The sequence below is a fragment of the Centrocercus urophasianus genome, unplaced genomic scaffold (assembly GCF_019232065.1).
Source record: "Centrocercus urophasianus isolate 14NV4802_14NV808 unplaced genomic scaffold, USGS_Curo_1.0 seq_30, whole genome shotgun sequence".
NCBI lineage: Eukaryota > Metazoa > Chordata > Aves > Galliformes > Phasianidae > Centrocercus > Centrocercus urophasianus.
In genome coordinates, this window is record NW_024884867.1 from 8,051,378 (window position 1) to 8,063,794 (window position 12,417).

General features: G+C 49.5%; 2 protein-coding genes across 2 annotated transcripts in view; one reads left to right on the forward strand and one right to left on the reverse strand.

Moving 5' to 3' along the window:
• Positions 1 to 80: 80 nt before the first annotated feature.
• Positions 81 to 5,811, reverse strand: LOC122165853 (BRI3 binding protein). The gene is made up of 3 exons (XM_042829219.1): positions 5,620 to 5,811; positions 4,315 to 4,417; positions 81 to 3,836 (listed from the first exon to the last, which is right to left on the reverse strand). The coding sequence occupies exons 1-3, from the start codon at positions 5,809 to 5,811 to the stop codon at positions 3,418 to 3,420; spliced, it is 714 nt and encodes a 237-aa protein (XP_042685153.1). The 3' UTR covers positions 81 to 3,417.
• A 3,651-nt stretch (positions 5,812 to 9,462) lies between these two features.
• The window catches only part of AACS (acetoacetyl-CoA synthetase), a 37,413-nt gene continuing 34,458 nt past the window's right edge, over positions 9,463 to 12,417 (forward strand). Inside the window, exon 1 of the mRNA XM_042828777.1 lies at positions 9,463 to 9,662. Within this exon, the coding sequence (XP_042684711.1) occupies positions 9,545 to 9,662 (118 nt within the window). The 5' untranslated portion in view covers positions 9,463 to 9,544. The remainder of the gene's footprint in view (positions 9,663 to 12,417) is intronic.

Below are 12,417 nucleotides of genomic sequence, written 5' to 3' on the forward strand. Positions count from 1 at the left end.
GCTTGGCGCGCCGCTCGGCACCGTGGGTCACTGAGACAGCCATCCCGCCCCCCGGCCCACCGCAGCAAACACCACTCCAGTTAAAAAGAAAAGATCAACTTTTAATGTGCTGTCATCACAGTTGGGTGGAATTATCCAAAAGTTTAAAATACATGCGGATACAACAAAACCTTTTGTTTTCCAGCCCAGACAAAGAGAACTCGTGGTCATTCACGTCATTAGCTGCCAAATACAGATCGGTACGTGAGCAAATCACACCTAAACTTCTACACCACCAAGAGCTACGGTTACACACTGGTCTATGTTCCACATTCACTACGCAACACATCTTAAAAGCGAGCCACGAGTTGGAGGACGCACTAACACAGCACTGAGCCACAGCAGGGCACACAAGGCACTCCGACACCCAACAGCACTTGGAGAAGCGTTACAGTCCATACGCGACGGGTCGGTTATCTACAGGTGAGGTGCCTACCTGCAAGGAAATCCCTACAAGCGTCATTTGAACAGAAATGCCAATGCACTGAGAACACAACGGTAGTTTCAAACATCGGGCCTCGAAGCACGGAGCTCAGAACGCTGAAGACCCGCCCTGGAATTTGGTACCAGGCGGCGTGGAGCCCACAGCCGGTGCTGTGTGCTGTGTTACAGCCAGGCTGGCAGCTGTGGGATCGGGGCTCTCCTTGTGCCACCACCACAGGCAGGCGTGCAGGGCTCTGCTGTGCCCACAGCCCGTAGCTGCACGCCTAACCGAGATGCTCACACTCATGGCAATAGCAAAGCAGTGCAACCAGTCACTGAACGAGGTCTACGAATCAGAGCCAACACTTGGTGGGTCAACTACATGACTTGGAATGGAAAGTATCTGTAAAAGGTATTTACAAAAGTAAGTTGAAAGAGGTTAAATATCACATTCATATCTCAAAAGCATTTTCACTACAGTGCATGTTTAAAAATACAGAGCATTTTTAAAGTATATATATTGAAGATTAGATTGTGCTTTAAAAAAAATGATTACTTCTGAATTGGACTAACGTGAAAACTGAGTGCTGGGAAAAATACTGATTAAAAATATCCAATTTTATATATACTGCTCTTCACATAACATTTTGCTATACATGGGATGCAAGTAAATACAAAAATACTTTTTCCAAGCAGCAGGGCGATCAAAACTAAGAGAATTAATACAGGAGGGCTGATTTTTACAAAACTAAAATAAACGATTAGAGACACAGGGAGAAACTATAATCCAAATTAAGTTTCATATAGTATTTGTAAAGAAATCTTTATAATAGACAGCTCTTAATATATAAACGATTCAGCATTTTTAACTTCAACATTAAATATGGATTATGTAAAATACAATCTATGCAAATCTGACTCATGCACATAGTCCTACTGAAGGCAATGGAGTAAGGTTTGCAGACTTTGGTCCTCAGGCCTCAGATTTAGCAAAACTAAGAGACGTGACCACCTTTGCTAACCAATTCCTAATGTCCACGGTGGTGCTTAGCTCAGTCCTCTGTGCACAACAGCAGCAAAACCAGAGCTTACAGGGAAGACTCTGCAATACTACAGAAAATGAGCTGTAACAAATGAATACACCGTCATTCCAATGCTCAGCTTTGCAAGGCAGATTATTTGTCTCCATAGAGCTTATCTGTTTATGGGAAGGATTTTAAGTTGCAAAAAAGCGGCTTCTTTGCAACTCTAACCATGTATTTCTTGAAAAATGAGACTCAGAGGAAACTGCAGATGCAATAAAAAAATTAAATTGCGTTACAACAGTGCCAACTGCATATCAACTCCAACCACGTCCAACTTCAGCGACTGCAGGTTGACACGAAGGCCATAAGAATGGATTGTAAAAGAGCCATTCATGTAAATGCCACAGACAGACCAGAAGAGGTTAGGCAAGTAATACGCTTTTTCAGAAGAGCATTAAAGTTCAGCATAAAGGAAAAAAACAATTCAGCCCACGATACATTCAGTACAGCAGCACACTGAGGCCCTGCCCGGGCAGCCGCGGCCCCGCTCAGCAGCCACGTGGATTTGCTCCCATTGCTTTCAGGCCAGTCCCTGCTGCAGACCCAGTTCTTGCTGCGGGTTCTCTTAACCTATCATTCAGAAGTCAGGCAAGGCGTTGTTCCTCAGCTGTGGCCCATTTTTACCAATGCTGGCACTGTCACTGTGCTCAGCACTCAGCGCCATCGGTTACAAACCTCTGACCGACTTCCCTCCCTGAGGTCACCTTTGTTTCAGCACATCTCAAACTGTACAAAACCAGTGCTCACCTACCAAGCTACTTAATCACAAGGTTACAAACACATAAATCCTTCAAAATACAGCTGCTCCAAGATCCTACGTGGCTTTGTTTAGCACACCTTTCCACGAGGAGACTCGCTTCCCCAAAGCCCAATATGTTGAGGACACAGACTTCAGGATAAAAGCGCCTACAAAACAATTTTAGAAAAGAAATCCAGATCCTCCTGCAGGTAATTTATTGCCACTTATTGGTCCTGAGAAAGCTTTCAGCAACGATGCACTTGCAAGTGGTTTAACCGCTGACTTCTTTTGTGTAAATGGGTCCCAAGATTAAAAACTGCATTATTCCATCCTACGCACTGATGCTTGAAATACACTTCACTATGAAGGTCAGATAGGAATTACAGATTGCCACGCCACATCTTTTCCTCTTGTGTCAATCAATTAAATCGGATTTCCTTTCGGATGTCAAAATCTAAGTTCCTGATAGGAAAAGCAATGAAATAAAGCCACACGTGCACTTCTCAATTCCTTATGTGGGACTGGCGTTTAAGGACCTGAAACTTAATAAATCATCCTTCTCCCTTATTCTCTGCCTCCTATTAAAATCTAGGGCGTGAATTTTATGGCCTGGATACCAGAAAATTACTTTATATTCTATGAAATACAACTTCAAGGCAATGAAATAAGCCAACAGTAAGAGAAAACCATTTGAGACTTTGCACAAACAAACAACAACAGCAAAGGGTGGACCCACAGCAGTTACCTCTCAACAGAAGTGTTCGGTAGCTTTAGATTTTAACTTTGTGTGTCAAATTTGCATATGTTTAGCTGAATTTCAGTATTTTAAAGACTACTCGATTTGCTTTTATAAAAAATTTACAAAAGATGTTTTTAAATGCTTGTAAAAGTAAGCGTTTCTCTACTGATAAAATTCTAGTACTGGATAAAACTCTGAATATACGGCTTAATTCTCTTTCCTACAAGTATAATGGCTGAGTGTGTAATCTAGATCAATTAGTCTTACACATGATGAAAAGTTATAACTCTGCACACTTTTTACCATGTGATGTTTTGTTGCTTTGTAACTTCAAATGAGACAGTGCTTAGGAACTTTCTAGAGCTGGTGTACGGTGGTCTATGGGGGTGGGGTCATTGGTCACCGCCTCTGTCCAGGTTCTCAATCACCCTGGACAGACGTATGTTCAGCAGTCTGATCTGACTGTCGAGGTGGTCCATCTTCTCCTCCAGGCTGCTGTTGCTGTTTCTCCTCCAGTAAAATCCCACCGGCCCCGTCATGAAGTAGACAGCCACCACGAAGCAGAGAGGCAGCACCGCGTGTTCCGGGTCGCCTTCGTACTTCTGCAGGATGTAAATGCACGAGAGGGTGAAGAGGGCAACCCTCGCAATCCAGAAAAAACGGCCGAAGATCATGTGCAGCAGATAGAAGAAGAATCCGAGGAAGAGAGACAAAAACCAATAGGCGAGTAAGATGGCACCGATGAGCAGAACAGCCCGGGTTGGGTTGTTGGCAATTGCTGCTGGGCTGAAATAGTGAGTCAAGTTGGAGGCTGAAAAACAAAGGGAAACATACAGCGTGTTAACGAGCGCACACACAAGAGAGAACGGCGGAAAGCACAGCTTCAGTTACCCATTTCTGGATGGACCTTTCTCTGATCACTGGCCCAGCTCTAATGGTGCAATTTAATTAATGCTCTTAAAGAAGATTCTGCACCTCTCCTTCATTTCCATGCACTGTTCCAGACCATTTGCATCCATTCAATGATGACACCAAAGAGCTGACCGTGACCCGTCACCCTATCACAGCCATCCTACAAGCACTCACACCAAAACACAACAGTTGGGTTTAAGCTTCTGGTTTGGAGGCCACGATAGCACAGTCAAAATCACGTGAAGTAGGCAGAGATACCACTGGTGAATGTTCTATGTAGCATGATACAACACAGTTAGTTTCCCACTCAGCCTATGTTTGTGTGCAATGACACGGATTGATACAGCTCAGGGGTTAAATGGCATCATCACACTTACCATCAATTCCAAGAACATCTAACAAATCAGTCCATATTCTCCAGAACGTGTCCATTAATACATCCACCCCATTCACAAACCTCTCTGTCAACCTTGAGAAAAACTGAGAAATAAAATTGAAAATTAAGAAAGAATAATAAAACCCCTCAATTATTGCAACTTACTAGTCATGAGCAGAACTGTAAGTCATGCAGCAGAAACTGCAGAATATTTTGAAGACCCAAGGAAAAAAATTGAACTAGAGAACCACGGAAGGACTTGTGTTGGAAGGGACCTTAAGAGCACCCAGTCCCAGCCTTTGCCCTAGGCAGGGCCACCACCCTCCAGCTCAGGCTGTCCCGGGCCCCAAAGATGATCAGAGGGCTGCATCACCTTATTTACAAAGACAGGCTGAGGGAGCTGGGCTTGTTCAGCTTGGAGCAAAGAAGGCTGTGGGGTGACCTCATTACAGCCTTTCAGTATCTAAAGGGAGCCTACAAACAGGAGGGGAGTCAACTCTTTGAAAGGGTAGATAACAGCAGGACAAGGGGAAATGGTTTTAAGTTGAGGGAGGGGAGACTTAGGTTGGATGTCAGGGGAATTTCTTTCCTATGAGGGTGGTGAGGTGCTGGAACAGCTGCCCAGGGAGGCTGTGGATGCCCCGTCCATCCCTGGAGGTGTTCAAGGCCAGGCTGGATGGAGCCCTGGGCAGCCTGGGCTGGTATTAAATGGGGAGGTTGGTGGCCCTGCCCGTGGCGGGGGGTTGGAGACTTGTGATCCTTGAGGTCCCTTCCAACCCCGGCCACTCTGTGATTCTATAATCACAAACTTAGTCGGCACAGTTTCTCTTATTAACGTGTTTTAGCACGCAAACTTGCAGGTTAACAGACTTCAAAAATGCACTTCGTTCGCTGTGCATCGTTTAGAGGCTTAAAGAAAACACGACGGATACGGTAGAGCATGCCAGAGAATCGCGTTTTCATCGAGCAACCGAGATGCGCCGGGGCACGCCAGGGCTCAGCACCGCTTCCTTCCCCAGCGCACCCACAAAGCGCAGCACGCTCCGCATCCCGGCCGGAGGGCTCCTGCGGACAGCCGCCAGCCTCCGCCACCCGGAACGGCTTTAACCGGACGCCTCCTCGCCGCCGTCGCGCCGCGGCTCGCCGCGCGCCTCCCCTCCCCAAAGCCCGGCTCCCGCCGCTCGGCCGAGCCCGGCACCGGGCTTCGCTCCTTGCGGCCTCTCGCCGTGCGACGCGCGGCCCTCGGACAGCCGGGGAAGGGGAGGCAGCGCGGGTGCGCGCGTACGAGCGGGAAGAGCGGCCTCACCTTCTGCAGGGCCCGCACGTTGTCCTCCCCGAACAGGCCGCTGACGCCCTGGTAGAGGCCGCTGGCGGCTCGGCGGAAGCTGTTCTGCTTCTCGGCGCCGCGGCTCCGCGCCGCCCGAGCGCCGGGCCCCGCCGTGCCGCCCAGCAGCAGGGCGAGGAGCAGCAGCACCGCCGGCAGCCGACCCGCCGCCATGGCCGCCCGCGCTGCACGCTGCGCCGCGGTTACAGCGCCGCCTTCAGGCCGCGCCGCGAGGTCCGCCGCCGTCCTTGAGGCGGGGCGCGGGCAGCCGGGGCGGTGCGGCTCCATCGGATCGGTTTCACGTTGGTCCTTCCCAGCGACCGGGGCAAAAAAAGCGCAGCAGTGCGAGTTGGGAAGCGTTACCTGCTGCTTCTGGGTAGCGAAACCTAGCCGGGACGTGAGCACGGCGAGGAGTTGCGGTTGTGTTTGGGGAGGTGACCGTGCGTGTACAGCATTCGCTGGGGATCTCTGCTCTGATAACTGCACTCCCCCATAGAGAAAACTGCTCCTGTCTGCCCCTTCCAGGGGAGCTCTACAGCCTCAGGGCCGCCTGTGGCTCAGGTTTTCGTATCTCTTTCTGATACTGGAACCATGTCCTTGATGCTTAAACTCGTGGCTGGGCCGAAATCTTGTTACAAAGTAGTCAAGCAGACATTTAGATTATAGATATTTTTCTTATTGCCTTTTAGTCTGGCCAAAATGCTTATTTTCACATTTAGCTCAGGCCTTTCAGCCTTTATTTATATTTGGCCCTGAAGGCGCTGGGCTCAGACCCAGGGAGGCACTTAGGCTCCCACGTGATTTCAGTAGGACATTGATTCTTTATATTTTTATAAAAGCTGCTTTCATTCTGTTTTAATCCTGGACCTGGTCATACCTGTACATACGCTGATATCTGTGTCATGCTCTCCAAAATGAGTTGGCAGTGGATAACAGTTACTTTGAGGTTGTCAGGGGGTCTCTGGTTATCTGCCCTTGGTGTCATGCATTGATTCCCAGCATACAGCATCCACTCTGGGGGCATTTCCTCCATGTAAAAATTTCGCATTAGCAAAACATTTCTGCAATTTAATTAAATGTCACAAATGCTGTTTTCTGTGCCAGTTACAATTGCTCGATTTCCTCTCAGCTGGCATGGCTTCTTCTGGATCTCTTTGTGCTGTTTCTGGTCCAGCAGGTCTTGATGCTGAGGATCTGGGACAGTTCCTATTTCCCTGTGTGAATTTTCATTGGGAGTTTTCCCCCAAAATCCATTCTGCAAAATGTTTGTTGTTTCCTTCCGTCCGCTCTTTGCAGATGCCTGTGGGCCAATTTTAGAGGCTGTCTTTGGAAGCTGTGATCGTGGCTGTCCTTCACAAGAGGTCAGGTTAATTTGGGAACCACCCCTGGCACATCACAGATTTCCAGATCTGTCTCAATGAGCCTATTTTAGGTAAATTCACCTCACCTTATCGCAGCTGTTACGAAATTACACAATATTTCACCTTTCTCTTGTTTAAATAAATGAAATCATGTCTGCTCAAAGAATACATTGCCTCATGGCATGAAATATTGATCTCATTTTTCTTTAACCACGTTGAACTTTTTATTAGGACAACTGTGAGGCTTCTAGAAGGATCTTCCCCTGAGGATGAACAGTGTGAGCAGCACGCCAGCACTTGTGCTTCCTGATCTGGAGACTGCACGTGTTTTCTTATTCAGAGAGGTCTAACAACATTCTTAACAGCTTTGGGAATAAATTGGGGTCTTTGCAATGTCAAACTATTACCGTGTCACAAGGTTCTCTCTTTTTAAAATCATTCTTACATTGAAAAATAATGGGCAAAGCCTTTAAGAGAGCTGAGTGGCGTTGATGTGAACCAGTCCTTAACCTCCCCAACCCTTCTTTTTCTGCCTTTACTTCATCTCACAGCTCACTTTGCCATAACTTATTATATACAACCTCCTTCTGTGCCCTTTTTTATTCACGTTCTGCTGTTACCTCTATGAGGCTTTTCTTGCTGTGCTTCACTGCTTCTTTTCTTTTTTTTTGTCTTCCTACTTTCTGCAGATGCTTTTGCTTTTTGTTCTGGCTGCCCTTACCTCAGGCACCACTCAAGGGCAGCTGAGCCCAAGAATGCCAGCTGTGCCTCAAGATTCTCACCCTCCTACAGCCCAATTAACCAGCTGGTGGCTACTCCGAATATGGGGATTTGGAGCACAGTTTCTTAATGCAGCTGTTGGATCAGTGGCTCACGATCAATCCTGAGCACAGAGCGCCCTGAGGTATAATTACAAAACTGTTAGCTCACAGTGATTGTATCCCTTGTTTCAATTTAACAGGCTGGCTGCAGGTTAGTTGTGCCACAAATGAGGCAGTATCATCACCATTCCTCTTAATAACTCCTGCAATGTCCTTTGAAGGGTTCTCAATCTAATCTAGAGCGCAAACCGTGATTTAATTTGTAGCCGATTATTACCACTATTAGGTATAAAGCCAGGGTAAGAAAAGATTTGTAAATTGTGAATTCCAGTTAACCTCATTTGGGTTATTTTCCCCCTAACTATTCTCATCTAGCTTCTGAATCATTAGCACTCACTGCATTCCTCCTTGAGCTCCTTTTGCTGTGAAAGGTTTCGTTCTCCCTTTTGTCCTCACTCCTCTGAAGTCACTTTTGAAAGATGAAAAAATGTTTTATTTGGATAAGGAAAAAGAGGAATAACAGTGAGGTACAGGGAGACAGATCCAAAGCGAGGATGCAGCAGCGCAACTGCTGTTCATACATGAGAAGGGCGCCAGGTGTTCCTAAAGCTCGACTTCTATCACAAACCCCACCTGCTCCTTCCTCCTCCCACTGGAGCAGCCTGCTTTAAACCGGGCTTTTTTGACCTCAGGGAGGAGAATTTTTGTGTCCCTCCTCGGGTCATTTGGCCCCACGTTTTCTTTTTGGATGCAAACTTGCTTTGAAAACGACTACAACCAGCACCCCTCAGCACCCAACCCTCCACCCTCCGCTGAGAATAAGAGCTCCCCCCGGATTGGGCACACCTCCTTCCGATGCGTCAGCTCATTGGTCGGCAGAGACGACGGCTTGCAAAATGTCCGCGCTGATTGGTTCCTCGCCATGTCAGCTCTTCCCCGCTCAGCCTAGCCGTGAGGAGAGCGGGCTCTGGGCTGATGTGGGGCCAGGCGCGCGCCGGCCAATCGCTCGTGGCGGCGTCGTAACGCCGTGCGCCGCGCGGATCCGTCCGCAGCGCGGGGCCGCCTGAGGGGCGGCGGCCGGAGGGGGAAGGGTGTGCAGGGCAAGCGGGGCGAAAGCGGGAATCGCCCCCTTTTGCGTCGGTCTGTGCCCGAGCTGAATGTGACAGGCGGGCTGGGAGCGTCGGGCGAGGCTCTCGGAGGGGCTGCCCCAAAATGTCACACCTCAGCGCACGAGGGGAGCGGCTGGGCGGCCACGCGCAGGGCACGGGGACAGCGACCGCTCTTCTCCCCGCCCCGGGCTGCGACCGCGCGCTTCACACCTGAGTGACCCCAGCGCCGAGCCGGAGGGCACGGGGCCGTGCGATTGCCGCAATCCCGTGTTTTCCCAGGCCTGCCAGATTTACTTGGCAGCGCGTTACACGCCGCTGTCCTGCTCTGGGCTACGTCTGCCAGTTCACGGCTATCAAGAGACGAGAAGCAGCCGAGCTGCCGCGCCGAGCCCGCGGACGGCAAGCGGTGCAGTGGAAGGACACGCTCTGACGGGCGGGGCGCACTCCTTCGGCTCCGCGGAAGGTTACCGCGACGGGCGGTGAAGCGACCCTTAAAGCGCAGCGCCCCGCACAGGGCCGCGCAGTGCGCGCTGAGAGCCGCGGGGGGACCGTTGCTGTGCGGCGGCTTTGCGAGAGCGGTGACGGTTCTTCACGCGCGCCTCCGTTCTGCGCCGCCATGTCCCGCGAGCCTGAGATCATGGAGTCGCAAGTGATGTGGGAGCCTGACAGCAAGCGGAACACCCACATGGATCGGTTCCGCGCCGCCGTGGCCGGCAGCTGTGGGCTCCGCCTGGGTGAGCGAGACGGGAGAACGGGCGGGGCGGCTCGAGGGGCATCGTAGGGCCGCGCATCCCCTCGGGCGGTGCCGGCTGCGGGCGTGATGCTGTGCCGCAGCCTCGCGCGTGGGCCTCGGGTGCTGCATCGCGGCTGGAGCGGAGCTGGGCGGCGGCAGAGCGTGCGAACGGAGCTGTGCGGTACCTGCGGGCATCGCGGGGCGACGCAGGGCGGGGGGTCCCCAAGGGGTGCTGGGGGGGTGTGTTGAGATCCGGTGTGCTGAGCTGGGAGCGGGAGTGAAGGCTGTGTTTGCTTTCTTTTTGTTTATGTAGGGAGCGTCGTCGTTTGTAGCCTCTGTGAGGTCAGGGGAGGGAGATGTGATGTTGGCTCAGTGGTGGAGGTGAGGTTACTGCTGTATGGCTGCACGAGCTCTTCTAGCTCTGCTTCGTGCCCATTCAGCCGTGTGGCTGTGCCTTGGCGTGTGCTCCTCTGATTCGATCCACCAGCTTTGAGTTTAGCACCGCTTTGGGTGGGCGGTGAGGCCTCCAGAGGGGTTTTCCAAACCCAAGTTGTGTCAGCTCTATTGAGTGCAGGCTGTGAGCAGTGCTGAAGGTCTCAGGAACCAGCGGGGCTTCGGGGTACATCTGTGGTGTGAACCGTGTTTGGGACAGGGGTTGAGCTCATAGCTGTGACTGCCTTGCTTGATGCAGTCTGGCCACCCTCAGTGTTTAGGCACCAGGCTGCTTGTGTAGCTTTTCAGTTCCTATCCCTCTACCAGGGGATGAGGGATGGAGGGAGCAGTTCTGGCAAGTGGCCTCACTGGTTCATCTGTCCATATGAGTGTCTGCAGTATATACACTGTTCTGGAGCATGTAGTCCAGCAATCAATTCCCTTCTGAAAAGCCATCTTAAGGCTTTATAAGGAACTTTATTATTTATTATTGTTGATAAGGAACTTTACGTCCAGGCACACTAGGTTAAAGTTTTGTTGTTGTAAACGCAGTGCCCAAATCTTTGGCTATGTTGGAAAGAAGTTATTGCAGGATTTCAGCCAAGCCTTGAGTCAGGATGTCACAACTGCTATTCGGATGGTCGAGATCAAGTGCAGTTTCAAGTGGGCCGTGCAGATTTCTAGTCAAAAGAGCTAGAATTTTTCACTTCATTTCAATGCAGCTACCACTTCAAAACGGATTCCTCTGTATAGGAACCTTTGTCAACTTCCATTAGATACGAACTGATATTCACTGGTCTGCACGCTATTCGGCAACTAAGAATGGATTCTTTATGTAATATCAAGATGTGGCCTCGCTGTGGACAGCCAAAGGCAATAGAGCCCTTTAAACAGCACAGTTCTGTCCATCCCTGAAACATAGCAATGAAATGCAACGTTTAATTGCTGAGTAACAGGTCTGGGCCCTGAAGGACTTGTGTGCCAAAGCTCATCTGGGGACAAACTGCACAGACAAGACAGAGCAAGCTAATCGTGTTAGAAAAAAACAGATGGATGGTGGTGGTGTTTGTAGCACTTACTGAATGGTTTGGGGCACGTGCTGCAATTTCCTTTCGAAGGGAAGGAGGGGGGTGAGTTTAGTCAAACCTGTCCTCATATCAACTTATGGACGTTGAGTAGTATATCAAAGATTAACTTGGGTGGAAGTTCTTCCTGTAAGAAAACAGAACTGGAGGCTGAGCTGGTGGCAACATATGGGTAGTAGTGGGGCACTGAGGAAGGGACATTCTTTGCTTTCACCGTGTCAAGTTTGACTTTCTGCTATATCGGTAGTATCTGAGTAATCTTCCACTGATAAAGATGATGTGAAAGTGGCGGGCTGGTAGGGAAACAGCAAAAATTGTGTGAATAGTGCTGTAGAGATGGCTCAGATGTTCTCTTATGGGGCTGAAAGACGTTTTCCTTGTCGAAGGAAGACAAAGGTGACTTCTAATCAGGCAGACAACAGGCTGACAAGGCAAAGAGAATTAGAGAAAATAACTCCTATTGATTTAGTTGAAAGTGTCAAATTGGAAACAGTTGGCAGGGTAGGAAACTGTTACTACCTCTACTGATAGCAGATACTCTGTGTAACTTGGCTACTGGCACAGCTTCAGGCAGCATGGACATGACATCCTCAAGCAACCTAAATTGAGGAATGAGGAATTTGCTTCAGCTATTCATACCCAAAACTGCTTTACACACTGCATTTTGATTTGTTGAATACTACAGTTCTGAGTTTCAGTTTGAATTGTTGTACTGGAATTTTTGTGTGGATTCCTCAGGTTACTTCCTCTGTTTGTTGTGTGAAACTTCAGCTGCTCATTGCCATGTTCTTAATACCCCCTCACAGTTGTCATGGCTGGCCAGTGAACTTGTTTTATCACAAGAGGTATTAATACTGTTTTAGTGTGAAAATGATTCTATCCCTCACCCTTCACTGTTGAGGAATAGTGCGTTCTTGCTTCATATGGTGCTGTTAGACAGTGAGTGGATCCAATTCGTGATGTAGCACAGCTATTGGAAAAGGTCCCTCTCTGTCTCTCTGGTTGCACATGGCTCGTAAAGCAGTCAGGTGAAATGATGCCATCTGTTCAAGTCACACTATGTCTGTTGATGCCAGAGTCACTTGCCTTGAACAATGTGTTGTGTTTGTGTAGCAAGGGTTCAGCTGTGGGGGGCTGCAGGGGTGGCCTCTGTGAGCAGAGCCCAGCAGCTGCCCAGTGTGGGTCAGAAGCAGTTCCAGCTCCCCAGAGCGACCTGCGGCGGGAGCTGAGCCACGAGTG

Excerpts from the sequence above, each read along its gene's own strand:
- LOC122165853 (XM_042829219.1), bottom strand. The coding sequence starts at position 5,811 with ATGGCGGCGGGTCGGCTGCCGGCGGTGCTGCTGCTCCTCGCCCTGCTG. Across the intron at positions 4,418-5,619 it reads ACGTGCGGGCCCTGCAGAAG|TTTTTCTCAAGGTTGACAGA; the intron begins GTGAGGCCGCTC and ends TTTATTTCTCAG. Across the intron at positions 3,837-4,314 it reads AGATGTTCTTGGAATTGATG|CCTCCAACTTGACTCACTAT; the intron begins GTAAGTGTGATG and ends TTTGTTTTTCAG.